The sequence below is a fragment of the Triticum dicoccoides genome, chromosome 7A, assembly GCF_002162155.2.
Source record: "Triticum dicoccoides isolate Atlit2015 ecotype Zavitan chromosome 7A, WEW_v2.0, whole genome shotgun sequence".
In the NCBI taxonomy this organism is placed as follows: Eukaryota; Viridiplantae; Streptophyta; class Magnoliopsida; order Poales; family Poaceae; genus Triticum; species Triticum dicoccoides.
In genome coordinates this window covers 135,905,032-135,928,960 of record NC_041392.1, presented here as the reverse complement: position 1 = coordinate 135,928,960, position 23,929 = coordinate 135,905,032, and the positions used below count along the sequence as shown (strand labels likewise).

The window sequence follows — 23,929 nt, the reverse complement described above, 5'->3', positions numbered from 1 at the left end:
GCGTGAGTAATTCCATCGTAGGCTTGCTGGACGGTGATGGGTTGGATGAGATTTATCATGTAATCGAGTTAGTTTTGTTAGGGTTTGATCCCTAGTATCCACTATGTTCTAAGATTGATGTTGCTATGACTTTGCTATGCTTAATGCTTGTCACTAGGGCCCGAGTGCCATGATTTTAGATCTGAACCTATTATGTTTTCATGAATATATGTGAGGTCTTGATCCTATCTTGCAAGTCTATAGTCACCTACTATGTGTTATGATCCGGCAACCCCGAAGTGACAATAATCGGGACCACTCCCGGTGATGACCGTGGTTTGAGGAGTTCATGTATTCACTATGTGCTAATGCTTTGTTCCGGTTCTCTATTAAAAGGAGGCCTTAATATCCCTAAGTTTCCAATAGGACCCCGCTTCCACGGGAGGGTAGGACAAAAGATGTCATGCAAGTTCTTTCCATAAGCACGTATGACTATATACGGAATACATGCCTACATTACATTGATGAATTGGAGCTAGTTCTGTGTCACCCTATGTTATGACTGTTACATGATGAACCACATCCGGCATAATTATCCATCACTGATCCGGTGCCTACGAGTTTTCCATATACTGGTTTACGCTTATTTACTTTTCCGCTGCTACTGTTACAATCACTATAAAATACCAAAAACATTACTTTTGCTGTCTTTATTTTTGTTGCCGCTACCACCACTGTCATATTACTTTGCTACTAAACACTTTGCTGCAGATACTAAGTTTCCAGGTGTGGTTGAATTGACAACTCAGCTGCTAATACTTGAGAATATTCTTTGGCTCCCCATGTGTCGAATCAATAAATTTGGGTTGAATACTCTACCCTCAAAAGTTGTTGCGATCCCCTATACTTGTGGGTTATCAAGACTGGCGCCGTTGCCGGGGAGCATAGCTCTCTTCTTTGAGTCACTTGGGATTTATATCTGCTTATCATTATGAAGAACTTGAGAGATCCAAAAACCAAGATCTATCCCTCAACTATGAGGGGAGGTAAGGAACTGCCATCTAGCTCTGCACTTGATTCACCTTCTGTTATGAGTAAGCTAGCGACACCTACACCTGCTTCTGTTATTCGTTCTGATATGTTGCATGTTATTGATGGTGCCACTTCTGCTATGCATGGTACTTATGATGAAACTGCTTCTGTGCCTGATACTACTGTGCCCCTTGGTGAATTTCTTGATGAACAAATTGCTAGGGCTAGAGAAAAAGAAATTATTGAATCTGAATACGATGATGATAGTGATGATGAAAATATGCCTGTTATTCCTGAGGGCTATCTTTTTGACATGGAATCTTCTGCCGCTATTTTAGCTTGCAAAGATATATATAAGCTTAAGAGGTTATTAATTAAATGGAACAAAGAATCACTTAGAGATAAAATGAAACCCGACCCTGCTTTTGCTACTTCACCTATATGTGTTCCTGATAAGGATTATGAATTCTTTGTTGATCCTGATATAATTACTTTGGTTGAATCTGATTTGTTTTATGGCTATGAATCTGAGACTGTTGTGGCACATCTTACTAAGTTAAATGATATAGCTGCCCTGTTCACTAATGATGAGAGATCGCGTTACTTTTATATACTCAAAATATTTCCGTTCTCATTAAAGGGTGATGCTAAGATATGGTTTAATTCTCTTGATCCTGGTTGTGTGCGTAGTCCCCAGGATATGATTTATTACTTCTTTGCTAAATATTTCCCTGCTCATAAGAAACAAGCTGCTTTGAGCGAAATATACAACTTTGTGCAAATTAAAGAAGAGAGTCTCCCACAAGCTTGGGGGAGGCTTCTCAAGTTACTTAATGCTTTGCCTGATCATCCTCTTAAGAAACCCGAAATACTTGATATCTTTTATAATGGACTAACCGATGCTTCTAGAGATTACCTGGAAAGCTGTGCTGGTTCTCTTTTCAGGGAAAGAACACCGGATGAAGTTGAAATTCTATTGAATAATATGTTGACAAATGAAAATAATTGGGCACCTCCTGAGCCAGCTCCTGCTCCAATTACTGAGCCTATTCCTAAACCAACTCCGAAGAAGAGAGGTGTTCTATTTCTCAGTCCCGAAGATATGCAAGAGGCAAAGAAATCTATGAAAGAGAAAGGTATTAAAGCTGAAGATGTTAAGAATTTACCTCCTATTGAAGAAATACATGGTCTTAATATACCGCCTGTTGAAGAAACTTATGATCTCAATTCTTTATTTATTAAAGAACCACCTGACCCCGATATCCCGACACAGGTAGTAAAGGTAAATTCTCTCTATAGATATGATAAAGCCGAAGTCCCTCCTACTAAAATTGCTAGTCAGTGCTTGGATGAGTTTGATAACTTTATGTTTAAGCAAGACGACTTCAATGCTTATTTTGGTAGACAGTTAAAAGAAAATGCTTATATGATTAGACGCTTGGGTGATTATATGGCTAATATTAAAGGTGAACTTAAACTTGTTAGCAAACATGCTTCTATGGTTACCACTCAAGTAGAACAAGTGCTTAAAGCTCAAAAAGAAGTGCTTGATGAAATGAATAGTAAGAAAAATGATTATGCTGTTAGAGTGGCTACTAGAACTGGTAGAATGACTCAGGAACCTTTGTATCCTGAAGGCCACCCTAAGAGAATCGAGCAAGATTCTCAGAGAAATAATATTGATGTTCCTAGTTCTTCTAAAAAGAAGAAAAAGAAAATGATAGAACTATGCAAACTTCTAGTGAACCTATTGCTGAACCACCTAATAATCCAAATGATATATCTATGTCCGATGCTGAAACACAATCTGGTAACATGAACCTAGTGAAAATGTTAATAATGATGTTCATGATGATGCTCAACCTAGTAATGACAATGATGTAGAAATTGAACCTGCTGTTGATCTTGATAACCCACAATCAAAGAATCAATGTTATGATAAAAGAGACTTTGTTGCTAGGAAACATGGTAAAGAAAGGGAATCTTGGGTTCAGAAACCCATGCCTTTTCCTCCAAAACCATCCAAGAAAAAGGATGATGAGGATTTTGAGCGCTTTGCTGAAATGATTAGGCCTATCTTTTTGCGTATGCGATTAACTGATGTGCTCAAAACAAATCCTTATGCTAAATATATGAAGGATATCATTACTAATAAAAGAAAGATACCGGAAGCTGAGATTTCCACCATGCTTGCTAATTATACTTTTAAGGGTGGAATACCAAAGAAACTTACCTACTATACCTTGCTCCATTAAAAGAAATTATATTAAAACTGCTTTATGTGATCTTGGAGATGGTGTTAGTGTTATTCCTCTCTCTTTATATCGTAGACTTGACTTGAATAAGCTGACACCTACCGAAATATCTTTGCAAATGGCTGATAAATCAACTGCTATACCTGTCGGTATTTGTGAGGATGTGCCCGGTGTGGTTGCAAACGTTACTATTTTAACGGACTTTGTTATACTTGATATTCCCGGGGATGATAGTATGTCTATTATTCTTGGAAGACCTTTTCTTAATACTGCAGGGGCTTTTATTGATTGCAACAAAGGCAATGTCACTTTTCATGTTAATGGTAATGAGCATACGGTACACTTTCCGAGCAAACAACCTCAAGTTCATAGTATCAATTCTATCGAAAAAATTCCATTGATTATATTTGGAGGTTTTGAATTTCCTCTTCCTACTGTCAAGAAGAAATATGATATACTTATTATAGGGGATGTGCATATCCCCGTTGAGGTAACTTAGTGATATTCGAAATTTCTCCGGTTTCATGTTAATCGGAATGAGTTTGTTAACAATACTTGATCAACCTTGTTAGTGGATTCCTTTTGATGAGCATGAGATGGATGAAACTAGAAGCACAACCTTCTGTACCCTCTCTATATTTTCTGTTATTTAGTAGAAATAAAGTAAAAATAGTATTTTTCTGTCTGTTTCCTGGCTTATCCGTGCAATATAAAAATATCCCGAAAATAAAAATCCTCAGAATGACATGCCAATTTAATATGATTTTTTCAGGTATATTTGAGGATTTACTGTGCAAAAATTACCGCGGGAGGAGCTGCCACCTGGCCACAAGGGTGGTGGGCGCCCCCCCCCTCTAGGGCGCACCCCCTACCTCGTGGGCCCACGGTGGCCCTCCTCCACTTATCCCAGCACCCATCTTCTTCCTCTGTCTCACACAAACCGAAAAACCAACTCAAGCACGAGTTCCAGCCACTTTTACTGTGATTTTCGATCTCCTTGCTCAAAGCACCTCTCGCAAAACTGCTTGGGGAGATTGTTCCTTGGTATGTGACTCCTCCATTGGTCCAATTAGTTTTTGTTCTAGTGCTTTATTCATTGCAAATTTGTGCCTCATAGGTGACCATGTTCTTAAGCTTGCATGTCAAATTTATATGGTTCCAAGTAGTTCTAATGCTTGATATAGGCTCTAGGCACTTGTAGGAGTAGTTGCTATCAGTTTTATTGAAGTTGGTTCACTTTTGTTTGAAGTTACTAAAAATTTCAGAGTTCTTCAGAGAAAAACAATATGCTTAGGAAGATGTTCCAAGGTGGTTTCTCTAAGAAGCAAGGGCCCAGGATTGTTATGCGCGATGCTGACGAGGATCCACCAAGAGACGCTCCAGTACGGCCTTGCGAATGGCCGTCGGAAAATTTTATGGACCGTGCGGGAATTAAAGAAGAATTCAAAGCATATTTGCGCAATGCCGGTCTTGAGGATTTTGAGGCTAACAAATGCCCCCAGTATCATGATCTCACAAGTTCATTTGTGAGGAGGTTTGAGTATTCATCTTCGTGTAATTCTCCTTCACTCATGTTTGATCTTTATGACAAATCTTATACCATGGACTTAGAGGATTTCACTTCTGCTTGCAAACTTCCATCATGGGGTAGTGTTAGGGATCCCCCTAAATCTGAATTTAGAAACTTTTTGCTAGTATAACTGTGGGGGAATCTAGAGATATAACGCAGGCTACCATAGGGAGCATTCACTTTCCTGCTATACATTATTTTGCTCTCTTCATCGATAGATGCATAAATGCTAAGGATGAAGCATGTCACATGTGTGTCCCTGATCTTAGAATTCTTAGGAGTGCTATGTTAGGAGACCAATCTTATCATATGGGAGCCATTGTAGCTCTTAGGTTGCATCATAATAGACATAATGGAGATTTCTTTGGAGGAATTTATGCAACCCGCTTAGCTCATTTTCTTGAAATAGACATTCGTGATGGTGATATGGAGTTGCCTCCTGCATATTTAGATTATAACTCTATGGCTTCGCACCAGTTTGTCGAGAGGCCTGAATCACCTCTCTTATATCGTTTAATTTTTGATAAATGACGTGTTTTCCGTATTACTCTCCCTGCTCCTGCCTTCTTCGATTCATAGACAAAAAGAAGATATGTTATTACCAGAGAGGAGGCAGAAGAGTACGAGAGGAGAGCGGAGGCAGCTCGACTCCACGCTGCAGCTCAGCAGGCGATAACCGCTGCACAACAGTATGATCACAACTCTTCCTCATCACAGTACGACCCAAACAACTATTATTATGGGTATCAGCCAGGCCAGCCGTGGCCATAGACCAACTTTGGCCAAAAGCCTAAGCATGGGGGAGTACGTATTTCTCACCGACATTACATTTATGTTCACACACACTCATTGCTAGATGTCGGTGCGCATACTTTTCCACTGTAATATCCATGCTAGTTTATTTTCTTTTTCCTGCTTTCTTCTTGTGTGTTTGTTAAACCTTAAGAAAAACCAAAAAAATTAGTAGTAGTTTATTTTTCTGTTGTAGTAGTAATAATTAAAAAGAAAATCCAAAAATATTTCCCGTTCTTCTTTTGCTTGTTGGGAGCTTTCTCGTGTAAATAGTTTTATTTCTTTTCTTTTCTTTGGGGGTCAGTAGGAGAAGACCATAATTAAATTGTTGAAGTGGCTCTTATATGCATTATTGTTGATTTAACCAAGAGCCCATATTGCCTTGTCTTCTCTTATTTATTTAATACTCGCAGATTCCAGCTTAGTCCAATGCACGCACACTCTTATAATTATTCACACCGTTTGATCGTGCAAGTGAAAGGCAATTATGATGATATATGATGGACTGACTGAGATGAAAAAGCTGGTATGAACTCGACCTCTTTTGTTTTTGTAAATATGATGAGTCCCTCATTCTTGATTCAGCTTATTATGAATAAACATGTTTGCAATGACAATTAGAGATCATAGTTGCTTGTGCCATGCTTGATTAGCTATGAGTTATAATGATTTACCTTGTGTGCCAACATGCTATTGAGATGATTATGATGTGGTGTGATGGGGTGGTATCCTCCTTTGAATGATTTAAGAGACTTGACTTGGCACATGTTCACGCATGTAGTTGAAACAAATCAACATAGCCTTCACGATATTTATGTTCATGGTGGATTATATCCTACTCATGCTTGCATTCAATGTTTATTAATTTTAATGCATGTACATGGCTGTTGTCGCTCTCTAGTTGGTCGCTTCCCAGTCTTTTGCTAGCCTTCACTTGTACTAAGCGGGAATACTGCTTGTGCATCCAATCCCTTAAACCCCAAAGTTATTCCAGATGAGTCCACTAGACCTTCCTATATGCGGTATCTACCTGCCGTTCCAAGTAAATTTGTATGTGTCAAACTCTAAACCTTCACATAAACATTTTGTTTTGTATGCTCGAATAGCTCATGTATCAACCAAGGCTATCCTTATCTTCCGTGTTAGGCGAGTTATTCTCAAGAGGAGTGGACTCCGCTCCTCACTCACGAGAAAATGGCTGGTCACCAGGATGCCTAGTCCCATGCTTTATGCAAACTAAATCAAAACTAATTGCAAACAAAACTCCCCCTGGTACCTGATGTATGTTGGAGGCACTCGTTGTTTCGAGCAAGTCACGGATTGATGTTTGTTGGTGGAGGGGGAGTATAAACTTTACCATTCTGTTTGGGAACCGCCTATAATGTGTTTAGCATGGAAGATATCGCCATCTCTTAGTTGTTATGTTGACAATGAAAGTATACCGCTCAAAATACAATTTATCTCTATTGCAAAACCGAGCTCTAGCACCTCTACAAATCCCTGCTTCCCTCCGCGAAGGGCCTATCCATTTACTTTTATGTTGAGTCATCACCCTCTTATTAAAAAGCACTAGCTGGAGAGCACAGCTGTCATTTGCATTCATCACTATTAATTTATGTTGGGTGTGACTATGATTGGATCTCTTTTACCATGAATTACAATGTCTAGTCAGTCCTTGATCTTTAAAGGTGCTCTGCATTTATGTTTTGTGGTCTCAAAAAGGGCTAGCGAGATACCATCTTGTTATATCATATTATGATTGTTTTGAGAAAGTGTTGTCATCCGAGATTTATTATTATGACTTGCTAGTTGATTATGCTATTGATATGAGTAATTATGAGACCTGAGAATTATTGCAAATGTGGTTAGCTATGATCTATGCTGAAAACTTGAATGCTGGCTTAACATAGTTACAACAACAAGAGCAAACAGAGTTTGTAAAAGTTTTTCTTTCTTTCTTTTAGTTTGTCAACTGATTTTCTTGAGGACAAGCAAGGGTTTAAGCTTGGGGGAGTTGATACGTCTCCGTCGTATCTACTTTTCCAAAAACTTTTGCCCTTGTTTTGGACTCTAACTTGTATGATTTGAATGGAACTAACCTGGACTAACGCTGTTTTCAACAGAATTGCCATGGTGTTGTTTTATGTGCAGAAAACAAATATTGTCGGAATGACCTAAAACTCCACGGGATGTCTTAGAAACAATAATAAAAAATCCTCGCCAAAGATGAAGACCAGGGGCCCACACCCTTCTCATGAGGGTGGGGGGCGCCCCCCCTAGGGCGCGCCCCTACCTCGTGGGCCCCCTGGAAACCCTCCGGCGCCAACTCCAACTCTATATATTCGCTTTCGGAGAAGAAAATTGGAGAGAAGAAATCATCGCGTTTTACGATACGGAGCCGCCGCCAAGCCCTAAAACCTCTCGGGAGGGCTGATCTGGAGTCCGTTCGGGGCTCCGGAGAGGGGGATTCATCGCCGTCGTCATCATCAACCATCCTCCATCACCAATTTCATGATGCTCACCGCCGTGCGTAAGTAATTCCATCGTAGGCTTGCTGGATGGTAATGGGTTGGATAAGATTTATCATGTAATCGAGTTAGTTTTGTTAGGGTCTGATCCCTAGTATCCACTATGTTCTGAGATTGATGTTGCTATGACTTTGCTATGCTTAATGCTTGTCACCAGGGCCCGAGTGCCATGATTTTAGATCTGAACCTATTATGTTTTCATGAATATATGTGAGTTCTTGATCCTATCTTGCAAGTCAATAGTCACCTACTATGTGTTATGATCCGACAGCCCCGAAGTGACAATAATCGGGACCACTCCCGGTGATGACCGTGGTTTGAGGAGTTCATGTATTCACTATGTGCTAATGCTTTGTTCCCGTTCTCTATTAAAAGGAGGCCTTAATATCCCTAAGTTTCCAATAGGACCCCGCTGCCACGAGAGGGTAGGACAAAAGATGTCATGCAAGTTCTTTTCCATAAGCACGTATGACTATATACAGAATACATGCCTACATTACATTAATGAATTGGAGCTAGTTCTGTGTCACCCTATGTTATGACTGTTGAACCGCATCCGGCATAATTATCCATCACTGATCCGGTGCCTACGAGTTTTCCATATACTGGTTTACGCTTATTTACTTTTCCGCTGCTACTGTTACAATCACTATAAAATACCAAAAACATTACTTTTGCTGTCTTTACTTTTGTTGCCGCTACCACCACTATCATATTACTTTGCTACTAAACACTTTGTTGCAGATACTAAGTTTCCAGGTGTGGTTGAATTGACAACTCAGTTGCTAATACTTGAGAATATTCTTTGGCTCCCCTTTTGTCGAATTAATAAATTTGGGTTGAATACTCTACCCTCGAAAGCTGTTGCGATCCCCTATACTTGTGGGTTATCAATGAGGTAACTGTACCTGCTCCCTTATTAGAAAGTAGTTCATCACAGAAATCTGTTCCTGTGACTCCTACACCAATTAGTGAGGAAGCTAATGATGATGATCATGTAACTTCAAATCAAGTTACTACCGAACCTCGTAGGTCAACTAGAGTGAGATCCGCACCAGAGTGATACGGTAATCCTATTCTGGATGTCATGTTGCTTGGCCATGACAAACCTACGAACTATGAGGAAGCAATGATGAGCCCAGATCCCGCGAAATGGCTTGAGGCCATGAAATCTGAGATGGGATCCATGTATGAGAACAAAGTATGAACTTTGATTAACTTGCCCGATGATCGGTGAGTCATTAAGAATAAATGGATCTTCAAGAGGAAGACGGACGCTGATAGTAGTGTTACTATCTACAAAGCTTGAATTGTCGCAAAATGTTTTCGACAAGTTCAAGGTGTTGACTACGATGAGATTTTCTCACTCGTATCGATGCTTAAAAGTCTATCCGAATCATGTTAGCAGTTGCCGCATTCTATGAAATCTGGCAAATGGATGTCAAAACTGTATTCCTTCATGGATTTCTTAAAGAAGAGTTGTATATGATGCAACCAGAAGGTTTTGTCGATCCTAAAAGGTGCTAACAAAGTGAGCAAGCTCCAGCGATCCATCTATGGACTGGTGCAAGCATCTCAGAGTTGGAATGTATGCTTTGATAAAGTGATCAAAGCATATGGTTTTATACAGACTTGCGGTGAAGCCTGTATTTACAAGAAAGTGAGTGGGAGCACTACAGCACCTCTGATAAGTATATATGAATGCCATATTATTGATCGGAAATAATGTAGAATTTTCTGTTAATCATAAAGGAGTGTTTGAAAAGAGTTTTTCAAAGAAAGACCTCGATGAAGCTGCTTACACCTTGAGCATCAAGATCTGTAGAGATAGATCAAGACACTTGATAAGTTTTTTCAATGAATACATACCTTGACAAGATTTTGAAGTAGTTCAAAATGGAAAGTCAAAGAAGGAGTTCTTGCCTGTGTTGCAAGGTGTGAAGTTGAGTAAAGACTCAAAACCCGACCATAGCAGAAAATAGAAAGAGAATGAAATGTCATTCCCTATGCCTCAGTCATAGGTTCTATAAAGTATGCTATGCTGTTTACCAGTACTATTGTATACATTAGCATCTTTCTGGCAAGGGAGTACAATAGTGATCTAGGAGTAGATCAATGGACAACGGTCAAAATTATCCTTAGAGGACTAAGGAAATATTTCTCGATTATGGAGGTGATAAAAGAGTTCATCGTAAAGAGTTACGTCGATGCAAGCTTTTTACATCGATCTAGATGACTCTAAGTCTCGATCTGGATACATATTGAAAGTGGAAGCAATTAGCTAGAGTAACTCCGTGCAGAGCACTTTAGACATAGAAATTTGCGAAATACACACGGATCTGAATATTGCAGATCCGTAGACTAAACTTCTCTCACAAGCAAAACATGATAACTCTTTGGGTGTTAATCACATGACGACGTGAACTAGATTATTGACTCTAGTAAACCCTTTGGATATTAGTCACATGGAGATGTGAACTAATCACATAAAGGTGTGGACTAGATTATTGACTCTAGTGCAAGTGGGAGACTGAAGGAAATATGCCCTAGAGGCAATAATAAAGTTATTTTTTATTTCCTTATATCATGATAAATTTTTATTATTCATGCTAGAATTGTATTAACCGAAAACTTAGTACATGTGTGAATACATAGACAAAAAAAGTGTCACTAGTATGCATCTACTTGACTAGCTCGTTGAATCAAAGATGGTTAAGTTTCCTAGCCATAGACATGAGTTGTCATTTGCTTAACGAGATCACATCATTAGAGAATGATGTGATTGACTTGACCCATTTCGTTAACTTAGCACTTGATCGTCTTAGTTTACTGCTATTGCTTTCTTCATGACTTATACATGTTCCTATGACTATGAGATTATAAAACTCCTGATTACCGGAGGAACACTTTGTGTGCTACCAAACGTCACAACGTAACTGGGTGATTATAAAGGTGCTCTACAGGTGTCTCCGATGGTACTTGTTGAGTTGGCATAGATCGAGATTAGGATTTGTCACTCCAATTGTTGGAGAGGTATCTCTGGGCCCTCTCGGTAATGCACATCACTACAAGCCTTGCAAGCAATGCAACTAATGAGTTAGTTGCGGGATAGTGCATTACGGAACGAGTAAAGAGACTTGCCGGTAATGAGATTGAGCTAGGTATTGAGATACCGACGATCGAATCTCGGGCAAGTAACATACCAATGACAAAGGGAACAATGTATATTGTTATGCGGTTTGACCGATAAAGATGTTCGTAGAATATGTAGGAACCAATATGAGCATCCAGGTTCCGCTATTAGTTATTGACTGGAGACGTGTCTCGGTCATGTCTGCATAGTTCTCGAACCCGTAGGGTCCGCACGCTTAAAGTTCTGTGACAATCGGTATTATGAGTTTTTGTGTTTTGATGTACCGAAGGTAGTTCGGAGTCCCGAATATGATCACGGACATGCGAGGAGTCTCTAAATGGTCGAGACGTAAAGATCGATATATTGGATGACTATGTTCGGACACCGGAAGGGTTCCGGAAGGTTTCGGACATATACCGGAGTGCCGGGGGTTACCGGAACCCCCCGGGAAGCTATTGGGCCTTATGGGCCTTAGTGGAGAAGAGAGAGAGGGCAGCCAGGAGGTGGCGTGCGGCCCCCCTTGCCCCAATCTGAATTGGACAAGGGGAAGGGGCGGTGGCCCCCCTCTCCTTCCTTCTCTCCACCTCCTCCTTCCCCCTTCTCCTTCTTGGAATAGGAAAGTGGGGGGACAAACCTACTTGGAGTAGGATTGCCCCCCTTGGGCGCGCCTCTCCCTTGGCCGGCCCTCTCCTCCTCCCTCCTTTATATACGGGGGTAGGGGGACACCCCAAAGACACAACAATTGATCTGCTGATCTCTTAGCCGTGTGCAATGCCTCCCTCCACCATAATCCACCTTGGTTATATCGTAGTAGTGCTTAGGCGAAGCCCTGCATCGGTAGCTTCATCAATATCGTCACCACGCCGTCGTGCTGAGGAAACTCTCCCTCGAGCTCTACTAGATCGTGAGTTCGCGGGACATCACCGAGCTGAACGTGTGCTGAACGCGGAGGTGCCCTACGTTCGGTGCTGAGGATCGGTTGAGGGAGTCCTGGACTAAGGGGTCCTCAAGCGTTCGGCCTGTTAGCCATGGGCTGGACTGATGGGCTGTGAATATACGAAGACTGAAGACTGCACCCGTGTCCGGATGAGACTCTCCTTGGCGTGGAAGGCAAGCTTAGCGACCGAATATGTAGATTCCTTTCTTTGTAACCGACCTTGTGTAACCCTAGATCCTCCCGGTGTCTATATAAACCGGAGGACTTAGTCCGGAGGGGAGATATTCATTATCATAGTCATACAAGCTAGACCTCTAGGGTTTAGCCATTACGATCTCGAGGTAGATCAACTCTTGTAATACTCATATTCATCAATATCAATCAAGCAGGACGTAGGGTATTACCTCCATAGAGAGGGCCCGAACCTGGGTAAACATCGTGTCCCCTGTTACCATCGACTTTAGACGCACAGTTCGGTACCCCCTACCCGAGATCCGCCGGTTTTGACACCGACATCGGTCGATCGTGAAGACGTACGACTACATCAACCGCGTTGTTATAACTCTTCCGCTTAACGTTCTACGAGGGTACGTGGACGACACTCTCCCCTCTCGTTGCTATGCATCACCATGATCTTGCGTGTGCGTAGGATTTTTTTTGAAATTACTACGTTCCCCTACACTTTCTTGATTGCGTTGGGTCGATGAAGACTAGATGATTGCTCCCCCATACTCCACTATGGGTGAGCCACTCTTTGGCACATCTTCACAAGTCCATTGACACCACCATGGACGGCAAGCATCAAGCACTTGATCTCTTCGTGATGCTCCACTTGAACTTGCGCACATAATTCTTGATGACGATCACCACTTGATGTCATCCTCTCCATTGGTTGAGTGATATCTTCCTCTTGACGCAAGCCCATGAACACGTACCTAACCCCACATAGAATTCTCACATAGACCATGGTTAGTACACAAAGCACAATGGACAATGCTTACCATACCATGAGATCACTTGATCCCACTCTGGTGTGTCTTCTACGCTTTGTGTGATGATCAACTTGAATCACTCTATGTACTTAGTCTTGATTAACCTTGACTCTTTCCAACTCTATGACCAATCTTTGGATAATTCCTTAATACCACCTTGGCCAACTCATAAACTCCTTGAAACCAACACATGTACTTCAAGAAATGTCTATGGACAAATCCTTCAAATATAACTCAATGCAACCATTAGTTCATAGAGAATGTCATCAATTATCAAAACCACACATGGGGGCACCGCATGTCCTTTCACCCACCCCAACCCAGATGGGGCCCAGATCTAGGCGAAGCGGAGGCTGGCGGCCAGCCGCACCACCACGTGCCCTGCGGCCAACGGCCGCATCACCGCATTAGGATCGCCCGGGACCCGTAGACCCCGCCGCCAAGCCGCACCATCACCAGCCGAGGAGCATAGCCGACAGCCACCATCGCCTGAGCAGGGGGGCCGCGCGCGGGGACAGGCAAACCCCCTGCCGTCGACACCACGCGGGCAAGGCCCGGCGACGCGCGCTGGCGGCGACGGGAGGAGGGAGGAGCGAGGGGGGCACTGGAGGGGAATGGGGAAGGGCCCCCCGGTCGCCTCGCTCGGGGAGGCGATGCGGGGGTACGGGAGGAGGGGGCAAGAGCGAGGGCTAGCGCCGGCCGCGGCGGCGGCTACCCGCGACGGGGGAGCCGGTGGCGGCGTAGGCGGAACCCTAGCGGAGCTTGCCACCCAACTCTCCATAGTTCTTTGTACTAGCATATGACAAATGATGAATAGATTAGAAGTTTTGTAAAAAAAAGTTTATCTTTGGTATTTTTTTTCAAAAAGCCAGTGAAACTTCTACGTATATACAATTTCTTTAAGAAAAATGTAGTTATACTCTTCTTGATTTAATTTCACATTCGGGAAGAGGTGGTTGCTCTCGCACTATAGCCGCAAAACCCCACCTAAACCTGTATAAAATCACAGTCCACGCCCCCGGTAATGGCGACACTTCTCGCCTCCATCTTACCCGCAGCCTGCTCCACCTCCGCCCCGGTGCTCCTCCTCCGTGCCTTCCCCCGCCTCCGCCTCCGCCGCCCCCTCGCCTCGCCGCCCCGCATGTCCTCCTCCTCCGCCGCCGCCTCTCCCGCGCCGGCAGACGCCGCGGGAGGGGAGAGGCCCACGGCGGCGCCGTTCGGGTCCTGGAGGTCGCCCATCACCGCGGACGTCGTCTCCGGCGCCTCCAAGCGCCTCGGGGACATCGCCCTCGCCGGAGACGGCCGCCTGCTATGGATCGAGGGTCGCCCCGAGGAGAAAGGGTGAGTAACCACTGCTTCCGCGCTTCCAGATTTGTAGTGCCTCGTAGCTTTGAACTGCTAAACATTGTGTAAATGGCAACTGCATTGGGCACCACCGTACCGGAGGGCTCAGTAGTTCCACCACCTCAAGTGGATATAGCTGAATGCGAAGAAAAGTATTATTTGGAGATAATCGAGATTAAATTATATTGGTATCGTACAACTGAATATAACATAACACGTCCTTCCTCATTCACAATCAATGACACTATGGGTCTCTACATATCAAACTCCTCAGCTTATGTCAATTACTTTATGTTAATGCTGATTATTGGTGTACCATATTCTATCTTGGTAGGCTTCAATTAGTTTGTGTGGAGACACAAAATTGAATATATATTTTTGACTATGAAAAAATGAATATTTTTGCACCATATTTAACTAATTTTGTATTCAGGCGCATGGTTATTGTAAAGGAGGATGACAAGCCTGCGGATATCATACCTCAGGAATTTGCAGCACGCACTCTGGCTCAAGAATATGGAGGCGGTGCATTTGCTGTCCAAGATAGTGTTGTTGTTTTCTCAAACTACAAGGATCAACGCCTGTACAAACAACCAATCGGAAGTAAGTGGGATAGTAAGCATTTAGAATGGAGTTAGTTCAATATGACTCTAATCCACACGCGCCATGTCAATAATGGAGTGTAGTTAAGTTGGAATTATGTGGTGTTACTTTGATTACTTAATTTTATTAATGTGTCAAACACTATGGTCTTACATTCCATTACATATCCCTTCATAGATTACTGCATAGGTTGTATATTGTGTTCATTCAAATGGGTAATATGAGTACATTATGCCTAAAAATGTGAGAAGAACAGGGTCAGAAAGAGTGATGCCAACATAGCCGATGCAATATACTACTCAGTGTCAAAAAACGTTTTATATTTTGATACAGAGGGAGTAGTACTTAAGCCCGGATTTGAGTGCCTAATAAACTTATCTCTGAGATCATCCAACATCCTAATCAATATGTGGGCTAGCTAAAGCGCTCTGCCCTAATCATGATTGCACGAGAACAACTTACATTTTAGGCTGAATACTTATCATTGGCAACAAATGAATGTTTACAATGTGTCTGACAGGAAAAGTAGGGAGTCTTGTTTGACTGAGAACTGTAGGGGATGCCTCGACAATATATGTTTTGTGAACTATAAAAAACTATACAAGGATGAGTATGCAAGATGGCTTAGGGAGGGTTGTAAGGATTGGCACTATATCATATCAACTCTTTAGAACCATTTAACATTTTATCTTCAGCAAACTAAACTATGACGTCGCTTTATTTTAAACCATTTCACATGATTATTTTCCCTTTTCAGCTGGTAGTCTGCCTGTGCCTCTTACACCCGATTATGGTGCACCTGATGTCAGTTATGCTGATGGTGTCTTTGACCCACACTTCAGCCGTTATATTACTGTGATGGAAGGTATTTTGCATATGATTTGTTTACAGCCTTACATGCAGTATACTACCTCTGTTCTAAAATATAAGACGTTTTGGTAGGCTAGTTTAGCCTACCATAACGTCTTACATTTTGGAATGGAGGTAGTATCTTGTTACATGATGAACTACTGAACTCTGACATGCTCAAATTTCTTGATAGACCGGCGAACGAGTAGCTTGAATCCCGCTACAACAATTGTGTCTATAAACTTAAGCAATGGTGATGTCCATGGTAAGACTAGAAAATTCTATTTCTACCAAGTGATCTATGTCTGTTGGTTTATTGTGATGTTTACTCTGGTTTGATGTTGTGCTTAACAGTACCTCACATATTTTCTTTATTGAAGAACCGAAGGTGCTGATCAGTGGGAATGACTTCTATGCTTCTCCTCGAATTGATCCAACTAAAAAGAGGATGGCATGGATTGAGTGGGGTCACCCAAACATGCCATGGGATAAATCAGAACTCTGGGTTGGCTACTTCTCTGAAAGCGGGTAAATGGCATTATCTTTTGAACTGGAACATCCTGTCTTTCCTTGCATGATATGTTATAACTAAAAATAACTTAGTTAATCCACACCTAAATATGGATAGGCAGGCACTTTGTCAGTAGATACATTCTGCATATCTACCATGGTACTGAAGGAGTTCGATTGCACCTTTATGCCCACCTTTAGGGACACTTTATGTATTACATCTCCAAAAAACTCGTCTGTTACCACAATGTAGTTACGAAACACATTCCAATAGTTAGTTACCAGGAAAACCAGGCACCTCCCGCCCCCTTTTTTTCATGTGGGGCTGACAAGGCCCTGCTTCCCCCAGCGGCAATGGATCAGGATGTCATGGCTACTAGCTGAGAGAGATCCACCAATAAAAACTAGCTTTTCAGATAAAAGGCCCTTGGCTGAGCTTTTGTATTAAAGCCCAAACACGTTTAACAGAACAATAAACCAGGGAACACCTGGGTACATATGAAAGCATAGAGGGCCGCACATGGCTCGTATCATATCCCGGACCAGCAGGAAGAGAAAACAGAGAACCTCCCAGCTTAGAACAAGCACCCCAAAAGAAACGAGATTACATCAACTACAGCCTTAGCTGCCGCCAATTACATTTCTACCTGTTGCTTTATTTGTGTGCAGAGACTTGACCGAACGGGTCTGTGTTGCTGGAAGCAATCCGATGTTGGTGGAATCCCCTGCTGAGCCTAAATGGTCACCAAAAGGTGTCATTTGCCTGTATTCCTTGTTATTTCCTTAGATATATGTTACTGTGCTTACTTGAGTGATAAAGACATTCCGTGTTAGTGTAATATTTTGCTCTTTTGTTTTATTTCTGAAGTTCTGTTCCCGAACAAAGTCAAACACATTTTTATTGCATTTAATATGTGAAGTTGACAAGCATTTACATATCTTTCTGTACTCTTTAGGTGTGCATCTTTATGGCTTCAATACACTCTTCTGTTTGATGATGGAACTGGAAGTTATATAATGTTGAGATTCACGTCATAGTTTGTGCTAAATGGACTATCATAGTTTGTGCCCAAAGTCATATAGTCACTAGTTTCTGTTGGTCTGACAATTTCTTGATTCAACATTTCTTGGAGCTGCTTCAACTAAATGGACTATCATAGTTTGTGCCCATAATATGAAAATTTTCTCCATAGATAAAAAAGGTTATCTCAATATGGAAATACGAAACTTTGTTCACAGTTCATGCTGCCTACTGATTGAACTGTTTGATTTCCTATCCTACACAACTTTAGTATCAATATATCTGCTACCACAATAATAAGCTGACTACTGACTACCATAATTTGATCATTGCTTGCAACTTCTAGAACAAAATTATTTTAGTACATGCAAGCTTGCAGGAGAACTCATTATCTAAAAAAACCTTGCAGGAGAACTGTTTTTCGTAACTGACAGAGGGAGCGGATTCTGGAACATTTATAAATGGGTAATTTGTTTTTTCTCTCAGGACTTGAGATCTTTTTTTGAGACAGTTTTTTTTTTTTGAGACAGTCTTGAGATCTTTAATATTCATACATTTTGATGACACTGTTGCTATTTTCTGTCGTGGAGAGTAATAACTTGAAAGCTTATGACTTACGACATGGTGATTAAATACTACATTCTTTGTCATCATCTTATCTTTGCTTGCATAAAATATCTCTGCACTTCTTTGTATCAGGTTGAACACACCAATGAGGTTGTTCCGATGCACGCATTAGATGCTGAGTTCACAAGACCATTGTGGGTTTTTGGCATCAACTCTTACAATTTTCTAGGAAAAAGCAATCACATCGTTTTCACTTACAGGTTGTGATAATAATTCTGTAAAGTTGCTTGTTTCATTGTCATATTTTGTTGATGAAACATATTTAAATACTGATGTCATGCAGGCAGCTCGGAAAATCATATATTGGTGTTCTAGATTGTGATTCAGGTTCTGTTTCGTTGCTCGACATCCCTTTCTCCGATTTGTCCAATGTTGTAAGCATCAGAATCTGCATACGCTCTATTTAAAATTTTGTTGCGTGTATAATATGGTATTTCGTGCCGCTGGTTGTAATGATCTAATTATGGTCTGGCAGGTTACTGGAAATGATTACTTCTATATTGAAGGTGCATCTGGAAGCATCCCCACGTCAATTGCAAAGGTTTTAGTGACATCCACACTTTTGGTTATGAATTGATGATGTATTAGTGCATCAACTGATGCAGCACATATGTTGTTTCTTTCCAGGTTACTCTGGATGGGAACAAAACAAAAGTAATTAGTTTCTCAATAGTCTGGTCCTCCTCACCAGATGTTATGCAGTATAGATCTTTTTTCAGCACCCCAGAATTTATCGAGTTCCCGACATCCAGCCCTGAGCAGAAGGCTTATGCCTACTTCTACCCACCGTTGAATCCCATGTTTGAAGGTTTACCAGATGAAAAGCCTCCATTGCTTGTCAAAACACATGGTAAAGGAATTAATGAACCCTTGTGATGCCTTGAAATAATTATGCATACTCAAGTTCAGTGCAATTTTGTTTGTGCTTTCGTTAATTACGCTGAAAGATGTTGGTTTGTTAAGTGACTTACGGGATACTACTCTGTTTCCCATGATGATAACAAAACCATGGAGTTTTGACACTTACCACAATTTGCAGGAGGACCTACAGCTGAAACACGTGGAGTTTTAGACCTTAGTGTCCAGTATTGGACAAGTCGAGGGTGGGCATTTCTTGATGTTAACTACGGAGGAAGCACCGGTTTGTCCTTACCTCTACTAATATTCAGATTACGCCTTGTGTAAATGTTGAAAACTCTTTGTTTCGTCGTGTAACTAAGGCTCTGGATTCATTTAAAGCATTAATTATATTAGTCTACTCGCTAAACTATATTGAAACATAAACCGAAGGTTATGGGAGAGAGTATCGAGAGAGATTATTAAAGAAATGGGGTATTGTTGATGTTGATGATTGTTGCAGCTGTGCAAGATTCCTGGTACGTTTTACAATCAGTGATTCTAATATTACAGTAGCATTTATAGCAATTTACAAGCCACCCTACTTTATTGTAAGGTGGAGAATGGGAAAGTAGATGAACAGCGCCTTTGTATAACTGGGAGATCAGCAGGCGGATACACTACTTTAGCTTCACTCGCATTCAGAGATACATTCAAGGCTGGAGCATCTTTGTATGGTGTAAGTTCTATCTTTTCAGAATCTATTTTATTGTCTTGCTACAAGCAAACATTCAACAGATACTCAATGGGTGGTGCAGCTTCTATATTTGTTTTCCTTGTGTAAACTTGCAGTCTCAAAATAGTTGTCTTAGACCGCTACTATGACTTATATTGCTCATCCATGAATTGCATTTATGTTTCACTGTTTCCATTTGGCTACATTCTATCATTCATCCTCTTTTTTGGATATGAGATAACATCCCTTCTTCATTTCATTATAAGACGGAAACAAAGTGTTGTACAGCAGAATATACCACAGAAGATGCTAAACCCTAAGCTAGGAAGAAAAACCTATTACTGATCTCAAAGAGCAGCAGAAAGCAAATTTGAATTTTCCTTAGTCTGAATGAAAGCTATAATAAAGCATTTAAGATATTACAAGCAGACAGAAAGGTTCAACCACTTATTTTTAGTGGAGAACTGTAGGGGAAGCCCTGTCAAACTTTATTGAAAGGGAACATAATTGCATGGAGCTATACTAGAGGGGGAATGCACACAAGGAAAGAGGACTAGAGGGAGCCAGACAGGACTCTACAAAGAAGTCAAGCCTGGACCAGAGAGTGGTGCACAAGCACCTCGCTCATTCTGAAGAGAGTAAAGAGGTCTCTCTTTAGGATGTCTTCGGTACAAAGGAAGTTCACAGGAATTGGTTTCTTTTCCTATGGATATCTTTCCTTCGGGGACGTTCGGTACAGAGGAACAGCGGAATCGATTCCTCATGAAACGTTTCCTATCCTCCATTTTTCACGGGAACTGAAACATGCGCTCGGACCTCATTTTCCGCATAGGCCTGAGGCAAAAAGGTCGGCCCTGTGACTGCAGGATTTGATGCGTTTGATCATACAGGCGGGGTGGACCTGGTTTAGGTGAACCATGCAACAACACAAAGCAAAAAAATGTGGTGGTGCATGTGGTCTGTGTTTACATGTGACAATGATTCACCAAGAGGCATGCACGGCCGGTTGCCCTTAATTTTTTAATCCAGCCGTTAGTTTATTCTATCCTACGCTGGCTTCCTTGGTTTGAACGCCAGTAGTTGAACTTTTTCCAGCGATTTCATGCCCGTAGGTTTTCACTTTGGCCTTGATCCTATTCCTACACATTTTTCTATTCCTTTGTTCTGCATACCTACGTTCCGAACAGGGCCTTAGTTCTTCTCCGGCTGCAGGTTGCCTGACTGGCCTTATCCCTGTGTCTGGCTCAAGGCATGAATATTCAAGAATATTTTGTGTCCCTGTGGCCTGCGCACACCCTTATAGGCCCTGTTTGGACCTCAGAAAATTTCCTGATGCCTGCGGGAATTGAACTCTTTCTTGTGAAATTTCTGAGTTCCAAACACGGCCTATTGTGCCATATAGATTTACCCTCACAACCTAGGTGCTAGCTTTGAGTACAAGCCCAAGGTGTACCTTCTAGGGGCTTATGCCAAATCTTAGTCATCATGCCACTCATAATGGTGCTGTTCATTTTGCTATTCTTCTTCTTCTTTGAAAGTTCTAAGCACAAGCTGGTCCAAAGGTGCTGCTGGGGGAAGTGGAGCATTTGACATTTATGCATATGCCCAAGCTCTCGTAAAGGGGGCTTATTTTGGGAAATAAAAGGTCCCAAACCAATATGGCATGCTTTAGACTTGTTCATTCATTTACATTAGGCTGATTTTAAAATAAAGTTGATTAATGCCATTTTGGTTGGTCTAATTTAGTCTCTTTGTTATATTGCTCTTCATTTGTATACACGTAATAACTAATTCTTTTGCTCAAATGATGAGCAGATTGGTGATATAACTTTGCTGAGGGCAGAGACACACAAATTTGAGTCCCGTTATATGGACAATCTTGTTGGTAAGAAAGTATCTCAGCATTCTTTGTTCTGGAAAAGGATGTTCAATCCATCCTTGGTATGCTTTAATATTTATTTCCTGCACGATATCCTTTCAGGAAGTGAAGGAGCTTACTATGAAAGATCACCAATCAACTTTGTCAATAAATTTACATGCCCAGTTATTCTGTTTCAAGGGTTGGATGATAAGGTAGGTCCTGATCATCAACCACATATATTATCATGAATTCATGAGTACCCTAGTCAGTAGAACCATGTATATGTATATGCATGTTTCTATATCATATCAAGTTATATGAGGCGAGAGCTGACTATATTTAGCGGTGTGTTGCAGCTCTGAGTTAAAATCGATATCCAGCTGAGATTCTATTTCTTCTGTAGTGGATTAGCCATTCCATTCTTAGGATAGTCATGATATAGTTCCTCCTGTAAAACTAATAGCCATGTTTCTGTATTTTTATAGTGTTTTGGAGATATATGATGGAAATATAAAGTACTTTCAATAAATAACAAATCCCACGTTCACATTCTATATATATATATATATCTTAAACAAACTGGCAAGCTTTGGACCTGACTCTGGAAGGGCCAGAAGCAATGTATTAGGTGTAACCCTGAAATTCCATTTTCCAAGTACTGAATGGCAAAATTTGGAGGCAAAATTTTTTAGGCGAGAAGTAGTTGTATAGCGTCTCCATAGAACTCCATTAAGATGATTAGATGAATCATTGCTGCAATCAGGCCAATTGTTCACTCCGTTCTTGTGCAAAATCATAACTCGCATCTAGCTCGTGGAACTGTGAGGCTGAAAGAGACAATTGCGAAATATTTCACACTCGATGTTTTGCAGGTCGTGCCACCAGACCAGGCGCGTAAAATATACAAGGCCTTGAAAGAAAGTGGTCTGCCTGTTGCTTTGGTTGAATACGAAGGGGAGCAGCATGGGTTCCGCAAGGTTAGATACCGTACCAATACCAATTGCATTGTACCTTTAACCCTGTTGACTTTCAAGGTTTTCATCCTCACCTTTTTCACCCCGAGCAGGCCGAAAACATCAAGTTCACCTTGGAGCAGCAGATGGTGTTTTTTGCTCGAACGGTCGGGAAATTTGAGGTGGCAGATGATATAACTCCGATCAAGATTGAGAACTTTGACTGATGGCTGCAAGTAACAAGCGTATCATCGGTTCACCTTTGTTTCTAGAAGTTCGCCTTTCACAGATGGTGTAGATGTAACGGTGCCGAACAGCAGAGACTGCTATAACACCATTGATGAACGGGCAGATCTCCTATAGGCCATCATACAGTCATGAACGCCAAATCCATATAGACCTTGTAAAAACGTATAGCTTGCAGACTAACGTATATGCAAACTAACTGTAATCTGGAACACAAAAGTCCTCATAGATATTCATACAGTGGGTGGAACCAACGCAAAGTAAACATACCAAAACAGACGCCATTACACAGACATTTCATCGAGCAGCAGGCGCACATTCACATTTCATCAAACACCTCACAGACACACACCCACAGTGAAACAAAGCAAAGGAGGCGGTATAGGAGAGAATGACCGGAGCTTCCACGAAGGAGCCAACGACGAAACGATGGAAACTGCACACGCACGGACAAAAACGAAGGCAGATGGAATAATCAAACCGCACGAAGGAGCGGAAAGGAAAAACACAAGGAGAAGAACAGGAAGAACCTTGACCAGCCGCGCCCATGAAGCAAAGGACGGACATGGCGACAGGCCGCAGCTAAGCAGCTACACAAAAGGTTGCACGCCGCACGCGGGTAGATCAGCCAAAGCAAACCAGCCAGCCACTCAAAACAGACGAAATAAAAAGGCATACAGTCCAATGACGCGCAAGCCCAGCGATGGCGGGACCCACGGGCCAGCGGCCGGGCGAGACGGGAACACGGTAACAAAGGAGGCTGACGCGGCGAATCAACCTGTTGAGTTGGTTAGATGGACAGTGGTATCTCCAACCCATCACGGTTCAAATCCTAGTGCTCGCATTATTCCTGAATTTATTTCAGAATTTTCGGCGATGCGCTTTCAGTGGGAGGAGACGTTCCCGTCAACGACGAGGCGCCTACGGTGGCTTCGTAAATCTCAAGATGATATGCCGGCCCAGTCTCTCGGAGGTGCTTATAGGGGTAGGGTGTGCGTGTGTGCGTTCATAGGGGTGAGTGTATGCGCGTGTATATGAGCGCTTGTGTCTGTACTGATGCTCAAAAAAAAAGGAGGCCGACGCGACGCAGACGCGGCTGACACGTGGGACCAGAGGCTGGGCCG

At 41.9% G+C, this 23,929-nt stretch overlaps 1 protein-coding gene across 1 annotated transcript; it reads left to right on the top strand.

Annotated features, from left to right (window-relative positions):
- The first annotated feature begins 14,223 nt into the window (after positions 1-14,223).
- Positions 14,224-23,041, top strand: LOC119329224 (dipeptidyl peptidase family member 6-like). The gene is made up of 18 exons (XM_037602235.1): positions 14,224-14,559; positions 14,996-15,165; positions 15,923-16,030; positions 16,208-16,279; positions 16,395-16,542; positions 17,194-17,276; positions 17,955-18,010; positions 18,245-18,372; positions 18,456-18,546; positions 18,648-18,713; positions 18,800-19,022; positions 19,212-19,313; positions 19,463-19,548; positions 19,626-19,748; positions 21,561-21,630; positions 21,727-21,818; positions 22,479-22,583; positions 22,673-23,041. The coding sequence occupies exons 1-18, from the start codon at positions 14,243-14,245 to the stop codon at positions 22,784-22,786; spliced, it is 2,154 nt and encodes a 717-aa protein (XP_037458132.1). The 5' UTR covers positions 14,224-14,242; the 3' UTR covers positions 22,787-23,041.
- The last annotated feature ends 888 nt before the right edge of the window (positions 23,042-23,929 follow it).